This window comes from Periplaneta americana, chromosome 3 (assembly GCF_040183065.1).
Source record: "Periplaneta americana isolate PAMFEO1 chromosome 3, P.americana_PAMFEO1_priV1, whole genome shotgun sequence".
NCBI lineage: Eukaryota > Metazoa > Arthropoda > Insecta > Blattodea > Blattidae > Periplaneta > Periplaneta americana.
The window spans coordinates 132,018,113-132,039,192 of record NC_091119.1 but is presented as its reverse complement, the minus strand read 5'-3'; the positions used below and the strand labels follow the sequence as shown (position 1 = coordinate 132,039,192).

Sequence of the window (21,080 nt, the reverse complement as noted above, 5' to 3'; positions counted from 1 at the left end):
CAATGAATGGCAGAATGCCTACATGTCCTGACTGAAAGGTCAGATTTCATTTCATATAGGCCTATGGCAGTTCATGCCCTAAGATTGCAGGAAGTCATCCATCATCATGTAAGATGAATTTCCTACTATTTTTTTTTTATAATTTCAATTATACAATATGGTTTTGTTGTGTTCTACAGTTGTTTTTTTATTGTAAATTAATATTTTGCTTCTTAGTTTCCTACGACATACCTAAAATTGATCATTTTAATTTTACAACTTGTATTACCTATCTTAAAAAAAAAAAGTCCAAAGATGCAAGTGACTCGAATCTAGGAACTCTATGCACGAATTAGAACAATGCATTGTACTTAATGTCTTCTCATCATTATGATATGAACACTGCTATTCCACCATAATAGTTGAAGACAAGAATATATAAAAACAGGCTATGCTTATGGTAGTCTACTTTGAAACACATGTTATTTCACTACATAATGCCCTACATCAAATCGTATGCTTATTAAGATGTAGGAAACATAACAGATAATTCATCTACTGAACTCCTGAAAACCAAAACCCATTTGCTGCCTTAAAACTAACAAACATAAATATACAATATTTAGAGGGTTCTTAGGTAAGCTAAGCATTATCATTGAATTACTACGATTATACTATACAGACTACAGACATGCTTAAAAAAAAAAAAAAAAAAAAAAAAAAAAAAAAAAAAAAAAGCAGGAAAAAAACCTCAGAATTAAGTAATTGTCACAATGTGGATTCGAACTCCTGAAAAGATTACAGAGCAAAGCTCTGGCTCTGAACCACTATATAGAATTGCACAAATCGCCAAAGTAAATTTGTCTACAGCAGGAGGCATTTGGTACCTAGTATTATAACTGACAGTTTATTAATATTTTAAATCAGCGGTCATCAGCAAGTGCACCCTCCTGCACTATAGTGCAGCCATGGCTGCTAGCAAGTATGCTTTCTCCCTATTCCTTCTGCATGACAGTGCATATTCAAATACACTGCTTACCCATTATCCATTTCAGCAAATGCTGACGACCACTGTTTTAAACAATTATTCAGCTTTGTTACAATACAGAATGCTAGAAAGGAATGATTTACTCCTTACCAGTGAATATCTACATTGAAACTATTAAAATATAACCCTTTAAAAACACAGCCTCTTGTGAACTCAGCCAAGGCTTTCCCAAGAATGCACAAATCTGCTTTTTTGACACTCAGAAAATTCCAGCCAGCCATTATTTATTTATTATTTTTTTGAGACCACTGTACACACTTCATCATGGTCAAGTTCAATAAGAAAGTGGGAAAATGAAAACAAGATTGGTTTAACCATTTGACTTTAGGATAGGGTTCCCATTTTATTTTATTTGAAAACCGGGACATTTGAAAAATACCTCACTAAAAACATGGGACATTTTGTGTATTTGTGTGTGTGTGTGTATGTATGTATATGTTGAGTTTTTTTATATATATATATATATATATATATATATATATATATATATATATATATATATATATATATATAAAACTCAACATTTATTAACTAATTAAATTTTAATTATTAAAGTATTAAACTGAAGTACCTACTACTGAACTAGTATTTTATTTTCATCAAAGCATAGTAATTTTTATGCACTTTTTTTTTTTTCACATACAGGTATTTGGCTTGCTCATAGGTGCTTCAGGGACTATACCAGCTTTTTTCGAAGAATTTCGACGGCAGTTTGTTCTGCCAACATCTCTGAGGGAAGACATTGTGATAATTGTGTTTAAAAAAAATCCTGTCAAATCCTGATTAATCACATTAATAGCAATTGTAATTTTTCATGTCCTTTTCTTTGTTTTTTTTTTTAATTAATAACTATGTTTACATATGTATATTAATTTTTTTTTTTGAGGATATACGGAGTCTGTAAGAGCTACCCTCAATAGGAGGCAGTTTTTGTAATAATAATAATAATAATAATAATAATAATAATAATAATAATAATAATAATAATAAATGTTGAAGTAGATGCACAGTAATTTTTTCTGCTGAAGAAGATGCAGTCTTTTTCTGCTGAAGTAGATTCACAGTGAATTTTATATTTACACGAATTGTATATTTGTTCAAGAAGTTTGGACTCGACACAGTCGTCTATCTCCAGTATTCAGTAGGACACTCACAAGTAAAGCCCCCCCCCTTTTTTTTTTTTTTGAGATCGAAAAAAAGCAGAACATTTTCCCATCCCGAAAAATGTTTTTGGGGTGGTGGAACATTTTGTAAAAAAACAGACTGTCCCGCGTAAAACGGGACAAATGAGATCGCTACTTTAAGGTTTCAAGCTACCAATATCAAATTATAAACCAGAGAATGAAAAGTTGCTGGACAACCCATCCACAAGATAACAGAAGTGTAATTTCTTCCGAAGTTCGGATAACACTCAAGTTCTAATCTATGTCAAGTGATAATGATCGATTATATTCTAATACAAGGATGTAATAAGAAAATGACGAGACAGGAACAGTTTCATAATTAAACATCTCATAAGCACAAATATCTTTATTTTTATATTACAAACACTTATTCAAATAACGCCACAATAAAGCACACAAAAAAAAAAATACAAAACTCACAACAATAACAAAAAAAAACTGTAAAATCTAAATTCTCCCTGGCAGCTTTTTTACTTTATACATAACCTGTAACTTGGTCTAGGGTCTCCATGTATATGTAATATGTTTCGATATTTTTCTTGCTTGTGTATTAGTATTAATACTATTAATTCACACAAAAATGCATAAAATAGGGTTCTACTCTATTATACCGATATTTGGATTAAATCAAAGGATAACTGAAATATTTCATTGCCAAGGACATTTTAACATGTGCTTGTAGAAGTTTAAGAAGTTAGCAGTGAATAAAAGGAGTGGGGTGCAGAGGAATTAAGAATAAGCCAATTATATAGAGCACTCTGTAATTAGTATTGAAAATAATTTTAGAATACATGTAATTCGGTCAATTAAAATACTTATACAGTTTTAGGTGGACAAAAGTCAATTTTCATATTAAATATGGTGAATTACTTGTAAAACTGGATGATAATCTTATCTGATATATTCTTGATACCAACCCTGTAGGATTTCTTGCGTCTTCATAATGGAATGAACCAGTTTAGAATGCTCAGACTCAGTTAAGTACAAGAATTTCAAACTTTCGTTTTTCTCCTCCTTTTCTTTTTTTTCCTTTTTTTTCTCTTTTTTTTTTACACTTGTTTCTTCATTCCTGTTGCACTACAGCAAGTTCCCATAAATGTTTCTTAGTTTGAATTTTGTTCAAAGGAATAAACTTTCATTAGCACTTATAATGCGAAATCATGTGGTCGTCATATAGATTTAAGATCTTTCTCCGTGTTTAAAAATACTGCGAATTTGTAAAATTATGTCTTCTGATCAAACCATTTCAAGCTCGACAAACAATATCTTCTTTGTTCATAAAAGCAAGTAAATCATCAGCACACGTGTAACACCCTTCATCTTCTTACTTTAAGTCTAACAGTTCTTTGGTTTCTTCATCTTCGTCTGAACATAATTTGAGAGAAAAGATTCCATTTATATCATTTTTGTTAGCACAAAACTTGCTAATTGTTGGCACCTCGATGTCAATTTCACATAACCTTACTCAGTTATCTTATAAACAATTACATAAATCTGACATGCATTCTACACAATGAGCCTGCTCATGTCGAAAAGTTGTTTCATACAAAAAATACTCTTCATATTATGTACTCTCTTTTAAGTTATATCCACTTTATAATTTATACAATCCAGATTTGTACAAATATTATGATCGTCCTCATAGAAATTTATAAATGTGCATAACAAACTGATAGAAGATAATGTAACAGTAACTAAAGACAAAGTAAGAAAAACTGCCATTAAGTAGCATAAATGATAGAAGTGCATACACATTTTTTTTTCTGAAGTCCAAAACAAGATTAATACAACTTTCTGTTTAGCCTTTATACCAAGGTCTGGCGATATATATTGCCAGGACACTAATCTTAATTGCAGACCATCTACAAAAGCTCAAGTACACAAGATAGCAGGAAGCAGGTCAAATCTGCAAATTCTGCACAAAGGCAAGAGGATAGGTGCAAGTTAAAAAACGGGACTGTCACAAACAACAAGCTTTACCTGGCTTGTCAACACGAATAGTGCATCTCAAAACAGCTGCAGATTTGTCCCACTTACTCAGCTTTCAAATCCTCGTGGATAAAGGTCAAAACAGTTACCTCTTTTGGCCGCGAGATTCTTCCTTTTCATTTTCATTGCACTAATCTTGTTCTGAGGATAATATGTACGTACTCAGAAACCAACAGCGTGAACACTTCACTTACATAAGTGTGCTGATTGCTATAGTAGAACAAGAGTTCGGGATTTTTTAAGACTGAGCAATAGAGAAGGAACAGAAAAAAAAAAAAAGAGAAAGAGAGATGGATCTGGTTGTGGCAAACTTTTAACGGTAGGAACTACTGTACAAGATCTAAAGGGAACATCCTCCTGTGTCTGCTAAACTTACCAATGAACTGGAGACCAAAATGCATCAAATCTCCGGTTCAGACCTCGTGAAGAAACTCTTCCTTGTCACAACACCTGCAACACAAAGCTAAGAACTGACATATACTTCCGACTTCCATTCACACAGTTTATGAGAGAAAAATAGTTAATTAATTTAGATAAATAATCAATACCCAGACTAACAGCAGCCATTAAAATACTAGTGAACACTAACTGGAACTTTTCAAGTGATTCAAAATGCCAAGACTAGTTTTCAATAAGCCAAGATAAAATTTATAAATTTGAAGTCAATCAGTACAGAATTAAGAGCCCACAATACATTACACTGAACAACATTATAAAGATAAATGTCTTGGTTTATGAAAAGGTTATGATACCACCAGTTTTAAAATACATTGATCCTGTTATATTACTGGTAATGTACTTGAAAAATTTACTGCTGGTAATTAACACTTCCAAAACTTCACATCTGGAGGAATTAACACAATTTTCATTTCATAGACAGTTTTTAAGTTACCCTTCTTTCCAAGAAAATTGTGAATTTACCTAGTGCAATAACAAATGCCTTATTATTAACAGTGCATTTATTTAGAAAACAACACTTTCATGAAAAATGTAAATTCTTCCTTTGTTTCAATTTTTCATATAAAAAATATCACACTTCATTTCTCTTGCCTGAGGAAAAAAAAATTGTTCATAACATTTTCACTAATACTGTTCTATGATAATTTTTTCATTTACTGTCATGAAAAATGAACAACAAAATAACTGCTTGAGATTTTTTTAATTTAAGCATACAATGACAGCGATATGCATTTCAAATAGTTTTCTTTTACAAAATACTTCGTACCTGTACAATTTAAAAGTCTCTTGCCTTTACTTTCTCCAACTGCCTATGAAATAAATATTCCTTAAACATTAATTACCTTCACATCATCCATTCCGATCTAGTAGTGCCACAATTCCATCTGGTCTCTGCAAAAAGAGAGCCTAACAGGATAAATCTTTGTTTGGAAAATGTATCACAGTCTTTCAAATAAAATGAACATGAATATATACATTGAAAATGAATGATTTAGCCTATATCAATATGAACACAAAATCCGATATAAAGATTAACTAGTAATCTCTGTATGAGTCTTCATATGCAAGTGTCGAGGGACAGACAGTCCTCCAATACGTAATCACAATATGACTTGTGCCACTGGATTGTAATATGACAAAAATTTAAAAAGAGTGACATCACTTTATTATTATTATTATTATATTATTTGGATATGCACGAAATACAAAAGAAACGAGAAAAAAACAGAATCTGACATATAAATAACGATAATAGGTAACGGGACCTCAACGAAATTACAAGTACATCAGGTAAACAACCTGCTAACATAATGTCATGAATTAATGCTTTTTTTTTTTTATCTGTACAGAAACTCCAAAGCAATAACTAACAGACGACGTACGTATATGTAGAGACTAAGTATTATCAAATATTTATGATATTACCGTGAATAATTTTGTAGAAAAGTTCATATGTCATATGATCGAATGTGGCAGAAGGCAAAACAAAATATGTATATATATAAATTGACTTTCTATAAAAAGTAGACTCGTCTATAAAAATAGTAGTATTCTACAGGTTTTCTTATTGACTTATTTCACTGCAACTGTTAGACAGTGCAATTTTAAAATGGGAGGGCAGAGAAGAGGAGCAGGCATGCCACATCTGTGTGTGTGTCATGTTGTGCTGTGTTTGTTCTGATGTTGGTAATTGCACTCCTCGTCCTGGCAAGTACCCATCAGCTCGTAGGGACAGAGTATGGCATGAGGATCCAGTGAGCCATGCCAGGAGCTCCCATCACCACTGCAAACAAATGAAAAATAGGATACAAAGAGCTTATATATAATTACTCTTGCAATTCTGGGACTCAAAGTTTACTATCTTACAACTTTCATATCAATAACATTAGCTTTTTTCTAGGCATTACACAAACGAAGACTGCCATTTGATGGGAACTATGTTCCATTTTCAAATTTTTTTTAGTTGGTTATTTAACGATGCTGTATCAACTACAAGGTTATTTAACGTCGATGAGATTGGTGATAGCGAGATGGTATTTGACGAGATGAGGCCGAGGATTCGCCATAATTACTTGGCATTCACCTTATAGTTGGGGAAAACTTCGGAAAAAAAACCCAACCAGGTAATCAGCCCAAGCGGGGATCGAACCCGCTCCTAAGCACAACTTCAGACCAGCAGGCAAGCACCTTAACTGACTGATGATGAAAGAGTAATGGAACGGAGAAAAACTCTCTCCGGCGCCGGGACTTGAACCCGGGTTTTCAGCTCTACATGCTGATGCTTTATCCACTAAGCCACACCGGATACCCACCACGGCATCGGACTGAATCGTCTCAGTTTAAGTTCCAACTCTTGGGTTCACTCTAGTGGCCGCCCTCTGCACTACATCATAGATGTCTATGAACGTAGGACTGAAGTCCACACATGTGCTGAGGTGCACTCATTATGAGCGACTAGTTGGCCGGGATCCGACGGAATAAGCGCCGTCTTAAATCACAAAGTGATTTACGCATATCATATATATATAATATATTAACTGACTGAGCCACGCCGGTGACCTCCATTTTGAAATAAAGACATTACTCACTGTTATCAATAAGTAAGGTAATGAGGAGAAGGGGAAAGGACAGGAAAAGAAGCTAGGTAATAGTAAATAGTGATGAAGAGGAAATGATTCAGGAAGAGAAGACTTGGATGATATGAACAAAAAGGAAAATAAGTAAAACATGACATTAAGAAAGAAAGGATCTTGGTGTCGAGGGGAAAGGATGAAGAATAAAACTATGAGGAAGCCACATTTGCGGCTCAACTGCTAGCATGCTGGTCTTCAATCCCCAGCTATGTTAAGATGGAATTTGTGGTGAAAAAGCAGACTTTGCAGAGTTTTCCTCGGGGTATTTCTATTTCACTGTTAAACTGCTTGGAGAAAGGAACTGGGAGAGCAAGGCTCTTAATAAAAAGAAGTGGAAGAAGCTTCTGGGGCAGGCCAGGGCTCACACTGGGCTGCCGAGCCATTGATGATTATTCCTGTTTCCTTCCATCATTCCAGCAACACACTACATCTTCCCCATCATTTCATGTATCATCAGCAATAGTTAAAAATAGGCTGGGGTGAAATCTTGGAGTAGTACAGGTTTGCAATGCTGATACAAGAAGAATTTGGGGCTATGAGCCCTGGGGCTTATAAGGCTACTTATTTGCAGATGGGGTCTGGCTCTATCAGGGGCTGAGGCAAGATGGCCCACCTGTCAGCATCGGATTCACGAATATCACCTAGCCATCTGTAGGACTTGGACAATAATCACATATATAGGGTACACAATGGGTCAAAGCATGTCTTAATTGTACAGACCTGTCCTGGGTCCAAACTGGTGAGGAAAATAAGGAGATAGAAGATAATGGCTGATCAGAGGTAAAGAACAAGAATGTAGATGAAAGGAATGAGACGAAGAAGAAAAGTGGAGACAATCGGGCAAATACTGAGGAGAAACACGAAGTTCAATATCAATACGTAAAGTTTTGGTGAGAAGAGAAAGTGATAAGAAAAACAGGCGTGCAAGGATGAAAACAACAAGGATGAGAAAATAATGGAAGCATAAACAAAGGGAAGAATGGTGAGTCAGGGAAAGAGATAAGAAATTGGATAATGACAAGATAAGTGATAGTGGTGAACAAGAAAAGAATGAAGGTGGTGAAGGAAGACAGAAAAGGATAAAGAGAAGACTAATGGTAAGGGACAAGAAGTGGATAAGGAAGACGACACAGTTGAAGAGAATGAGGTGAAGAAGGAAGAGAAGTAAGGGGAAGGATAGACGTTTCAAGTGAATTTCTGTTAGACACATACAATAAAACACGGAGTTTAAAAGCACGCCCATAGCACCATTTATGCCAGCAACATGCATGCTCAATAATGAAGTACAAACTTACAATTCAGTTCTGAATTCTCTAGCACCTTTCTGAATTATGACGATTAATAATAATTTTCTATAAGATTTATACACATGCACGCACACACACATCACATAGGGTTACTACAAAAGGAACAAACACTTCCAATGGTATATAAAACAAAAATAATCGTAATATCGACATGTAGGTATTTTGTGCTGTTGGTTTGAGGAACCATACAAATTTCGATAACACACACTGTTTGTACTAATGCGCTGATTGTTACACTGGCACAAGCATAATATTACTATTACTACAATGTACCGAAGTAAGTATGGTCTTTTCGTGCAGGAATTCTTCACAAGCATAATAGCTAAGAAGGCTACCTGCGATATTGACATGCATTTTGCGCTTTTAGGTTGAGGAACATTTCGATAAGACCCACTGTTGGTACTACTGCACTAATTGTTGCAAAAGTATAACAGCTAAGATGGCTATCTGTGATAATGACATGCATTTTGCGCTCTTGGGTTGAGGAACTGTAAAAGTATCAATAAGACACAATGCTGATACTACTGCACTGATTGTTGCAAAAGTATAATAGCTAAGAGAGATATTTGTGATATTGACAAGCATAGTGTGATGTTAAGTTGAGGAACTGTTGACTTATCTTCCGACAGGGTGAAGTACCGCCACACTGGCACCTGAATGTTAGAAATTATCTAGACAAAACACTTCCACAATACTGGATTGGTAATGCAACAAACTACAACCACGCTTTTGCACAGTGGTCACCAAGGAGATCCAATCTCACACCATGCGACTTTTACTTATATGGGGATTTGTGAAAAATAAGATTTACGTCCCTCACATTCTAATGATTTAGATCAGTTGAAACAATGCATCACGAGAAGTGTGGCAAGTGTCTATGAAGGTACAGATGTTGCATTACATCTCTGTTGGTGAGTAACCATTAAATTTCAAGTGGTTTATCTTGGTCGTGAGTGTCAGTGTATTAATAATCATTACAACACTTTGCTATCTCTCTTCCCCCTCACTGCAAACTATGATGTTGCACTGAGGCAGAGATATAATAAGATCTGTAAGTTACATCATGTTTGGGATGAACTAGACTATCACATTGATATTTGCCATGTTACACAAGGAGCACATATTGAACATCTGCGAGTTCTCCTGAATAAATCAAATTTTAACAAAAAATATCAGTACATAGTAAAATTAACCACGGAAAACAGTTATACCAAAACAACATTAGAAAACATTTTTTTGGAAAAGAAAAATGAAATTAACTAAGAAAAATAATAATTTTTCTACACTAATGCCAGACACAAACCCAAAGAACAATAAAAATGGCATAGCATGACATATTTTGGTAAAATTTCAAATAAAATCAACAACTTTTTTAAAAGCCAAAACATTCAAACAGCACCAAAGACAAATAATAAATTAAATAATTTGATTACCAACTCATTTAATAATTCTAATAAATTTTCAAAAAGTGAAATAAATAAATCAATTAAATTGCAACAACTGCTCCATGAAATATGTAGGTCAAACCCAAAGGAACTTCTGTACCCGATATAATGAACATAAATCAGAGTACATATAATCGCAACAAATCAAAATTTGTCTTCCACTCATCGAAACAGGTCACGAGCATACAAAAATTAATGATGCTCTATCATAATAGGTATCCCCGTAAGATGCCATGAAGGCACTTGGGGAGGCATGGAGGTAGAGCCCCATGCTTTCCATGACCTCGGCACTAGAATGAGGTGGTGTGGTCGGCACCATGCTCTGACCGCCTTTTACCCCCGGGAAAGACTCAGTACTCAATTTTATAGGAGGCTGAGTGAACCTTGGGGGCATTCTGGAAGTTTGGCAACGAGAAAAAAATCCTATCACCACCTGGGATCGAACCCCGGACCTTCCAGTCCGTAGCCAGCTGCTCTCTATTATAATACAAACACTAAATAACTGTTCTAAAATAGAAACTACAGAAGAATATTTCATCGCACAAGAATTTAATCAAGGAACCCCACTTCTTAAAGATCAGCTCTCCAACACACATAATTCTTTATTTAATAATCTGTACCTTTTAAACCCCTCCCATCAGACGTAACATTTTCATACACGGATTGTAAGCCCGCCTGTGTCTTTCAGTCCACAATCAACAAAACAACTACACATCTCTCAACATAATACGTAAGTTTCGCATACAAAAATTTGCCTTGATAAAATATCAATTATATTAATTACATTACAATAGTTTCTTTCTTTCTTCCCCACCTTTGTTCAATTCTTTTGTTTGAATTAATGTAACTTTTAAAACGTTTCAAATATATAAAAATTAAATAAAATCCCTTATTTGATTCTCGTTTGAATATTTGCAGTTATAAGGCCTGGTTGAATCGCACAACATGCAATGTCCTTCCTTCAGGAAAAATTTGTCTTTACCAACAGTCACAAGAAACAAAAAACAATATTACAATAACAGTTAAAACAATATTTATGGTGTTTCCACACATTAATTTTAATTTTTAGTCATATTTTAAATTTCTTAGCAATTAGCACTATTATTCATAAATTTAATTATCTAGGTATGTGAAATTTTTTTTAACCATGAAACTATTTGTATATCAACTTTGTAAAATGTTCATACTTTGTTAATATCACTTCTTAATGATCTGAAGATGGCAAATTATTGCCGGAATGTTTATCAACTTAAATTGTTCTACATGTTTTGCTAATTATGTGAATAAATAATCACTTAGCATCTTGATAAGCTATCTAAGACGGCAAATACATTATTTATTTAATACCTATATTTAGCTTATTCGAAACCATACAACAAAATTTCATGAATCATGTTTTTAAATAAAGAAAAATGTTAATAGATACTGTATATATGTCAAAATTAGTATACCCGCTTAATATGCGGTCCTGGTTAATATGCGGTTTACACACAGTCCCTTGAACAGCGTCTTATCGGGGTTTTACTGTATTTCTGAACATTTCACTTTTATCAGTTATGACTTGTACTTACTCAAATTACAGTAACGGTAATTTCATACCTAAGCCTAGTAATATTTAGTTTAACCTAGGCTTACATTTGTACTTCAAAAACCATGCATATGTATATTACTGTATTTAATGCCTCTCTTCAGGACTGCTATGTCATCAGAGTGTAACAACATTTTGTGTTTTTCGAATAATTCATTACCCTTTGAAAGAATTAAGATAAAACGATAGCAGTTATGTACTAATTTTAATTTCAAATAGTGAATTGGTAAAATCAGCTATGTGCAAAATGGTCAGGTAAAATCGGCTATGTGCAGTTACGAATATTTTATTTTAATCGTGAATGGTTTCAGTTCTCTGGAAATTTATGCATTTTCATTGTTGCGAAAATAACAAAGTAACAATGTTTTAGCACATAGATGCATACACAAACAAATATTTTATAAAGTTTTTTTTCACTCTCCTGTAAAACTAACTTCATAATCACATTACTGCTTTTACAGGCACAGTGACGATGCTTCTCTGTGCCAAGTTAATTTTTTTTACGAAATCATCTTTGGTACTGAAATGTTCCTAAATATTGTGTGCCATGTACCTATCAATTCACGTAAAAATGGGTTAACAAAGTTGCCTTGCTGATCTAGTGGTAGACCACTTAGTTTGCCAGAGACCATCCAGTGTCCATCACAAGCAGTGTGTCTATATTGCACTTGTAACAAATGAGAGAGAAATTCTGGAATGCCTCAAGGGAACCAGAGTGCTCAGAGATAGCCCGTGTTGCTTGGACCATGAGCTTGCCCAAAATAAGTTATAAATTCAGAATGATTCGACGAAGATTTCTACCCAGACCCCCTGGCCTGTAAGCCCAGCACTGAGACACAATGATAGTTTTGAGACGGAACTTGAAAACCACATAAAGACATGCAAAGAATATTCTATGAGACTTGTTTCCTGTACTGGAAACAAACTTAAAAATAGAATAAATTCTTTACAAACATACACAAAGTGACAACTTGTACAGTACGAACCTCATGTTCAATGCTTGCCTGTTAAAATGCATATGCTCCAACGGTGACCTATATTCAGTTATGCACTGGGGCATGGTCGATCTCGAGTTGCTGGTCCTGCCCAACACCTTCAGTTCACAACCTTCAGAATAATAGTCCTCTGATCTGCCCGTACTTATACGTTTAATGCTACTCCACGAGAAAGCACTATCCTGACACTTTTCTGTGTCCAGACTACCAGAGTCTGGCAAGGTAGGACCCTCATTCGAAACTGAAACACTGTTCGATTCATGAGTTTCACACACATTTCTCTCACTCTCCATATTCACAGAGGAAGGTGCAGAAATTTCAGTGGAAGAAACCGATTGATTCAGCAATTCTGAATCTGCAGTCTTATCAGAAGTCACACATTCAGAGTTAGAAACAGATGTCGATGTCGAAGCTACAACACTGTTATCTGTTCTTTCAACATCCACATTGTCTTCACTCTTAGAGAAAACACACATGCTACTTGGAAGTGAAGTGTTAAGGTTGGCAATATCAACAGTTTTTGATATTGCATTATCCTGCACTGACACTTGTAAATTAATAAATTCTGATACGTCACTTCCAGTTGCATTTTCTTCATTCTCTTCATTCTCATCCCTCTTTTTAGACATCCGTTGTGTTTGAGCGTAAACTTGCTGTAGTTTACGGTTCATTAGTTCTGCACCTCCTGCTGGAACCCTACCACACAACATTAATGTTAGCAAAATAAATAAACACAGTTACACAGTAAACATTCATATCCTTCACTTAATTCTTCACATACATAAATCTACATATACTTTATTTTCAATATATCATTTGGAGTCTAGCTCTGTTGTAGTACAGTCTTAGAAAAAAGTTTTCTAAGTCCCAGAAAGGAGTGCACATGATCAGACATACAATGAAATAAAACTAATTTTATTACCTCAACTAGTCCTCTTGTGAACCAGGTCGCTCGTACTTTGATCATGCATACTGCCTCCTTTCTGGGACTTATAAAATATCTGTGCGACAAAATTTTTTCTAAGACTGTACATATTTAAAATAAATAAATTTCTACTTTTTCCATAGTAATTTGTAGTCTTCACTTGCAACATTAATACTAGCCATACTCTAATTAATACTATCCAAATAGCTATCTGAGATCCATACACAGCTATTAAGATGTAGTTTTGTGACCCATGTCATCAGCCTCATATTTAGGTAGTGCTATACCCATGGACCCAAAAATAATAATTTGCGCCCCCTCATCATCTAACTTGCGCAAATCTTAGGTTGGTAATATCAACGATATGATGTGTCAAAGATCTTTTATGAAATATATATTAAAAAGTTTATGACAGTGTAATGGGTTTTCTTTTACAAAAGCTTCTTTGATAAAAGATCTTTTGTAAAATATAAGTGCATCTTATTATCTTCTATAAAAGATATGACTAGCATGAAACCAATATGGCAGAACGTAAATACTGTTGCACTGTTACTACCACCAAAATGCTGATATGTTAATGCGAAGCAAATTAAATGTTATGAGCTTATAAAACACAAAACACAGATTATAAAAACAAGAAATAAAAGACGAGAAGTGTACATAAAAATAGCAAAGACTAATTACTGACAGTTGAATCGGAGTTGAATCTTATTTTGTCATCTATGGATATGAAGTAAGTAAAGCAGTAACCAATATCCCATGTAGGAATGGTTTATAGGACTGATTACATAGAGTACAAATAAAAAGAACATTCGACCAACATTAAAGATGCACTTTAAACTTAATTTAGTATATAATTTAATAAGTAACTGGTTGTTCAGTTATTGGTGAAAATAACTAGGTATCAGGTTAAACCAGCAAACAAAAATAACCAGTAATTAACTGATTAACTTTATGAAAATAACCACTTATTTTTAACCATCCCTAGATACCATTTTTAGACATTCACGTGAAAAATTTTAAAAAATTAGCATCAATAAAAACAAATGCAACAGAAGTACAAAAGAATGTAACAGACTTTTTTAAAATAGCTCTCACAACTAGTTCTTAATTTAAAGAAAACACTGTTGTAAAGTAACATTAAACTGTTAATATTGCCTATGCAAAACAGATTAGCAATCATTTTCAGTTAACTGTAACCCTTTCCCATCCATTATAACAGATAATTGAGGTTCTACTATATTCCTATGAAAGCCTTTTATAAATTAGCTACGATGTATTCAAAATATGAATCTCAGTTAACATTGGACAGTTTTACACCAAAATATCGAGCAATTTGTACATATGTTATATATAATATTTTTAAGAAAAAGTAATTTAAAGAGCTTTAACCTTGTACCTCACGATTGCTATAATGTACTTTTGCAGTTCTTTGTGACCTAAGTAAAACTATAGTATTATGAAACAGTAATATGCATTTGTTATGTATTTTAAATGGTGATATTTCAATGAAGCAACAGGTAAGACCTAAAAAAATGTTTTAAGTATTATGAAAGAAATATAATCACACACACTTCTAGAATAGTTTAATTCTATATTCTTTCCTGATTACAAATTTCATTTTAAATAATTGTGACAGAAGCAATACGAAAACAATACAAGACTAACGAATTTAACTCTGCAATATGAAGACAAACTACAAAATTCTGAAACAAGTAACCTTTTACTTACTTGTAGAGTCGACCTTTCACATGAATTCCCAAAGACAGGCATGTCTTGGAGAGTGTGATGCATTCTTTGCGGCCCTTAGCCACACGCTGATAGGATTCTGACACATTATTACGCATTTTTGTAAGCAGTTGTTTTTGCCTGGTATGTCTTTCCTCAGCTCGACGAAGTTCACTACGGAGATGACGAACCTCTGCCAAACATTCATCCTCAGTGGTTCGCTCTAGTTCTACTTGACGTAATAATGCAGTCATGTCTGTTAGATGATCCAGAACTTCATACCTGAGAGAAATACAATGCAGCTATAACAAAAGGCACTGTCCGTACAATCAGTTTAACAAGCTTTAAGATCATCATCCTGCACACGAGCTCACACATTGTACTACATTCATAAGGTTGTCAAGCCAAACTGATTTCCCTGTTACCGAAGTTGTTCTGTTGGAACATCTTACGTAGGTGAGAACGCGCCTCTGAAACCAGCTTACTTCTACTGCTATGTAGATGACACTGGTCATCTGGCCTCATGGAGAAGCAAAACTTCAGGAATTCCAAGAATACCTGAACAATATCCACCCCAACATCCAGTTCACGAAAGAAGGGGAAAAAGACGGATGTCTCCCCTTCTTAGACATTCTTATCTCCAGGAAGTCGGATGGCACACTGGGTCACAGTGTATATATAGAAAACCTACACATACCGACCTACACCTGAATGGACGCAGCCACCACCACCTGGCACAGAAACAAACGGTCCTGTGAGACGTATGATTGAAAAAATTGTAACTTAAAAACTTAAAAGTGTCAGAGACTGGAACCTTGAATTAGTACTATTCACTCATTTTGTAGATCCATTCTGTAATGAACTACGCCCTTCAAACTGATAGTACCAGATTGGCAGAATATGTACTTTTCCTGTTCATATTTACTTCGACTGATTTTGTGTTTATCAATTATATTATTATTTCTCCCTTCAGAGGCTCTATATATTATCTAAAACCAACCATCCATCCCATTTTATTACATATTTCAGTTCAGACTCTTAAACAAAATACAGCAAATTTAAATGGTTTAATTATGTTTTATCTAGTGAATGGCAGTTTTGACGAGACAAACATGGGCAATAATATGTATCTGGAACTTATAAACTGTAGGGGCACCCCCTTTTTTTTTTTTTTTGCCATAAAGTGTACAATCAGTAGGCAATAAGATCTTGAAAAACTTCTGCATCTTTTATAATGCACATGGAAACCAAACCGGCATTTACCTTTTAAATAACTAGATGGCTAGTTATTTTATGATCAAGGAAAACACTAAAAATCACGATCAGATTCGTCGGCCCCAGGATTTGAATCTGGGACCTCTCAAATGTAACTCCAGTGTTTTATCACTGTGTCACAACACTCAGTTCGAAAATACTGTTTCTTGCAAAAGACGACAAATCTCAATAAAAAAAAAGTCTGAATGTAAAGTACCTATATAATAAGAATGTTCACCTAACTATTCACAAATGTATTTTTTTTTTTTTTTTATGTAAAGATGTCCAGTTTGCATAAGCCTATAACCAGATATAAGGAATGCTATATGTTTTCTCTCTATTATTGTGTAAACTTAAGAAGCTTTTAGATTTGCAGTAAATGTCATATAAATAAATAGGCAAATAAATGCAAGTCTATAAATATAAACACAGGACTGTACCACCATGAAAAAAAAAAAAAACACATTAAAACCGTCAATGCCAACAAAAATGAAGTGTGGTGCAAAACGTTACGACAGTCACACAAACAATTTGAAGTGTCACCCTTTGACTTTTAGCTTATCAAGCACAATGACCCTATCGTCACTTAAGATGAAAATGCTTCTATCCCACAATATCAAAATTTTACAGGAGAATGAAAAAAAAAAAATTTTTGCCATTAATCACAGGCATATGAAATATTGAAATTTGTAATTTTCCGCGATTAATATTAAAATGTGGTTTATAGACTTTGCAGGTATATGCACATCACTTTGACAAATTCAACGATGCCAAAAACTTCATTTCGAAAATTTTGAGGCTTACGAGTATTTGCACCTTAAGTGACGCTATGCAAAAGTTGAGCTTGACTGGGTGAACTACAGTAATTAATATACTTACTTTCTACAATTTTTTACTTCCTAAAATATTTACATTACCTCTTTGTCAGTAATTGAAGCTCAACTTCTGATAATTTTGCTTGTTTATCCTCCAAAGATGCTTCATTTGAGATTCCTAGTTTTGACAAACCATCACTTTTGACTGATGATAATCTCTCTACTTCCTGAGCTTTGCACTCCATGCTTTGTAAAGAGGTATTCTTTGGCATTTTAAGCACCTGTTTCCCTACTGCACTAGCCACTTCATTTCCAGTCTCCACTGTAAGTCCTCGATTCTCTTTTGACTTTTGATCTATGGCAGCAAGAGTTGGAACAGCCATCTGAACTTCACTTTCCATTTTCGATTTTTTTAACAAACCAGCAGATTGAACTGTTCTACTAATATTTTTGTTTACTGTAGTTATTTTTTGTGTTGGGTTAACTGACCTATCAACAACTTTTACGTCCTTACACCACTTAACATTTGAAAAATGTTGTTGGAATTTCTTGGGAATATTTTCTTCAGCATTTGCGGCTTTTGCAGTTCTGAAAATTTTTCTTGTGTCACCTCCAAAATATGACTTATTTCCTTTTGGACTGTCTTTTCCAGTACTTAAATTTGTTACAACAATTTTAAGTGGCGACTTCACATTACTAGCAACAACTGGAGTACGACTGGGTGACAAGGCAAGTGAAATAGATTTTGTAGAAGTTACAGGATTCTTTTTCTTCTTCTGCTGCAGCAGCTGTTGATTAAGTTTTTTCTGTTCTTCAAGTTCTGCAATCTGTTGCTTCAATCGTCTGTATTCCTCTTGTTGTGATGACGGTAGATGTCGAACCGCCTGGAATCAGAATACATGTTAACAATTCTATTATACAAATCAGAAATACATGAGCTTATTACATTTCAGAACAAAAATATTCCTAAAGATGCTATTATTTGTCCAACAGAATAATATCTGTTGTATTGACAATTAATATTTGAGGAGAAAAATTCGCTCAATATAACAGATATTATTCTGTTGGACAAATAATAACATCTTCAGTAAATTAGTTTAGTTAGCAGTGCATGTTTCTGTACACATTGCTGTGCACTTTACTGCAGTATCCCGGCCATTAGTCTCTCAGCTGAGTGCGCTCCTTGTATAATGGCAGTTGACTTGAAATATAAATGTCAACGTATATGCCCAACTTGGAGTCAGGCCAATAAAGGGAAACACTGTAGGAGGAAAGTTCGATCTGGTGCTGTGGATTGAATTCAGCGTAGCTCAGTGGTCAGAGTGCCTGGTACGTAGAACCAAGGACCCGGGTTCGATCCCCAGCACCAGAGTGAATTTTTCTCCTCAAATATTAAAAATATTTCTGTTTAAAATATAAGCAGTGTTTTTAAAACAAACAAAATCTTATTTTATAATTCAACAAATGTAAACATATAAGAACCTACGAATTTATTTCAAATTCCACAAGATTTAGGTACAAATAGCTACAAATGTTAATACAGTGTTACTATAAATGATCTTTCTGATTACAAACTTGAGTAACTATTGTTAGGAGACACTTAGAAACATGATACTGGTATCAATGGAAAGAGAAACTCAAATATTTTTTATGTTGGTGAATCTGTCGCATATTTATTAATTTCGTTGCTAGGAGACGATATAACAGAAAAAGGCTGCAAACGAAGACAGGAGGGCATTTTGTGTGCTAGAACGTGTTTTGTGCTATATGCCGTGAAAAGGTGTATGGCCCTTTCTATTTTGTCGTGGCGACAGTCACAGGTAATTCGTACCTAGACATGTTACAGTTATGGCTTCTTCCACAACTGGAACAGGACATCGAAGGTCTCATTTTTCAGCAGGATGGGGCACCACCCCATTACCACTTAGATGTCAGAAACAAACTGAATACACAACTTCCAAGGAGATGGATTGGACGTGCTGGCCGTGAAGATTTAGAATGTTTGCATTAGCCTCCATGTTCCCCCAACCTCACTCCTCGTGATTTTTTTTCTGTGGGGTTTTATAACACAAGTGTTTCAGCCACCATTGCCACCTACTGTACCATTGAGGATCTTCATGACCACATCACAGAGGCCATTGCACTGGTGGATGGGCCAATGCTACAACGTGTATGGCAGAAAATTGACTACAGACTTGATGTGTGTCGTGTGACACAAGCTCCTCACATTGAGCACATGTGACTTACTCTTACGGTTGTGAACCAAATGTTTCTCTTTCTGTTTCATGTTTTCAGTGAACAAATTTTAAAATTGTTGGAGTTTCTGTTTCTGTTGATACCAATTTCATGTTTTCTAATTTTTGCTGATTTAAGAATAGCACATGTGATTTAACCGAATGGATAACAAAAAATATACGAGTTTCTCTTTCCATTGATACCAATATATTTCTAAGTATCTCCTAAAAATAGTTATTCAAGTTTGTAATCAGATCATTTATACTAACACTTATAACTCAGGCTAATTTAATTGAAGCCCCATATTGTAGCCATGTGGTCTAAATTATCAAGCCTTAGACCAGTAACACAGAACAAGCACTGGTTCGAGACCTCATGAGGAAAGCAATTTTCTCATGAAATTTCGGTCAGTGTATGGGACCAACACCCATCCATCCAGATGAATTTAGGAAACTGTAATAAATAGCGAAATCCAGTTTCAAAAGCAGTTGTTATGACTGAAATCATGGTGCTGGCCATATGTTACCCTATACTGGTTCGATGATTGCTCACCTCTACTGAGGCATGTGAATGTCATGCAAGCAGTCAAATGGTCAACCATGGGCCCTCTATGGGATGTTGTGCTATGAATTTTTTTTTTTTATTTCTTTAAATAAATCGTTTTTCTTTAATCAAATGTATTATATAACAATCTAAAACATCACTACATGTTTTACATGCATTCGATGTTATGTTTAAAACTTAAAATCTCACGATAAAGAACAAAGAGGGGACTTATAGAAATGATTAGGCAACTTTCCGCCGAATTTTAGAAAATAATGCCTTAGCAACATAACCATTAAAAACCATTAAAAAGAACTACTTAATTCTGAATGCATATAATGCATATAATACATATCAATACATATCCTCTCGCTACTTACAAAGTAAACAATAATTGCCACACATAAATAAGAAATATCTTTCTGTCCAAATAGAATCAGATCCCTAAAACACTGCAGTAAATAACACTAACTCTGTACTTTTTTTAATTTTCGTGCACTCTCATATATTCATTTCATTCACAGTGTTCTGCCCAAGGGCAAGTCCTTCACTGCAAACCATCATTCTTCAATCATCTTTCTTTTCTACCTTCCTCTTCATTCTCATATTCGATCCATTTACTAGCAAAAATTCCATTTTTTTTTTCTAAAAATTCGAAGGTGAAAAATCGAGAAGTGGGAAATTATCTGATGACTACAAAATATCTACAATATAAACTATATAAATAACATCAAACAATTTGAGTAATTATGAACTATTTTGTGGTTTTTCCTCGTACCTCAAACTAAATTACTTGCATTATGATAAGAACATTGTCATAGCATTATTTTTTATTTTAGTAGGTTATTTTACAATGCTTTATTAACATCTTAGGTTATTTAGCGTGTGAATGAGGTGAACGTGATAATACCGGTGAAATGAGTCCGGGTCCAGCACTGAAAGTTACCCAGCAT

The 21,080-nt window shown here is 34.3% G+C and overlaps 1 protein-coding gene across 3 annotated transcripts in view; it reads right to left on the bottom strand.

The window, feature by feature from the left end:
• Positions 1-2,542: 2,542 nt before the first annotated feature.
• LOC138696543 (serine-rich adhesin for platelets-like) overlaps positions 2,543-21,080 on the bottom strand; it is a 41,597-nt gene continuing 23,059 nt past the window's right edge. The window contains exons 3-7 of one of the 3 annotated variants that reach the window (XR_011331415.1): positions 17,452-18,233; positions 15,284-15,562; positions 12,637-13,323; positions 5,502-6,442; positions 2,543-4,663 (exon numbers count right to left, since the gene is read on the bottom strand). Coding sequence is in view for 1 of the 3 variants with exons in the window: in XM_069821640.1 (XP_069677741.1) it covers positions 6,316-6,442; positions 12,637-13,323; positions 15,284-15,562; positions 17,452-18,233 (1,875 nt within the window). In the remaining 2 variants the exon portion in view is untranslated. Of the gene's footprint in view, positions 6,443-12,636; positions 13,324-15,283; positions 15,563-17,451; positions 18,234-21,080 lie in introns of all 3 variants that reach the window. The other 2 variants (XR_011331414.1, XM_069821640.1) reach the window with 2 other exon arrangements.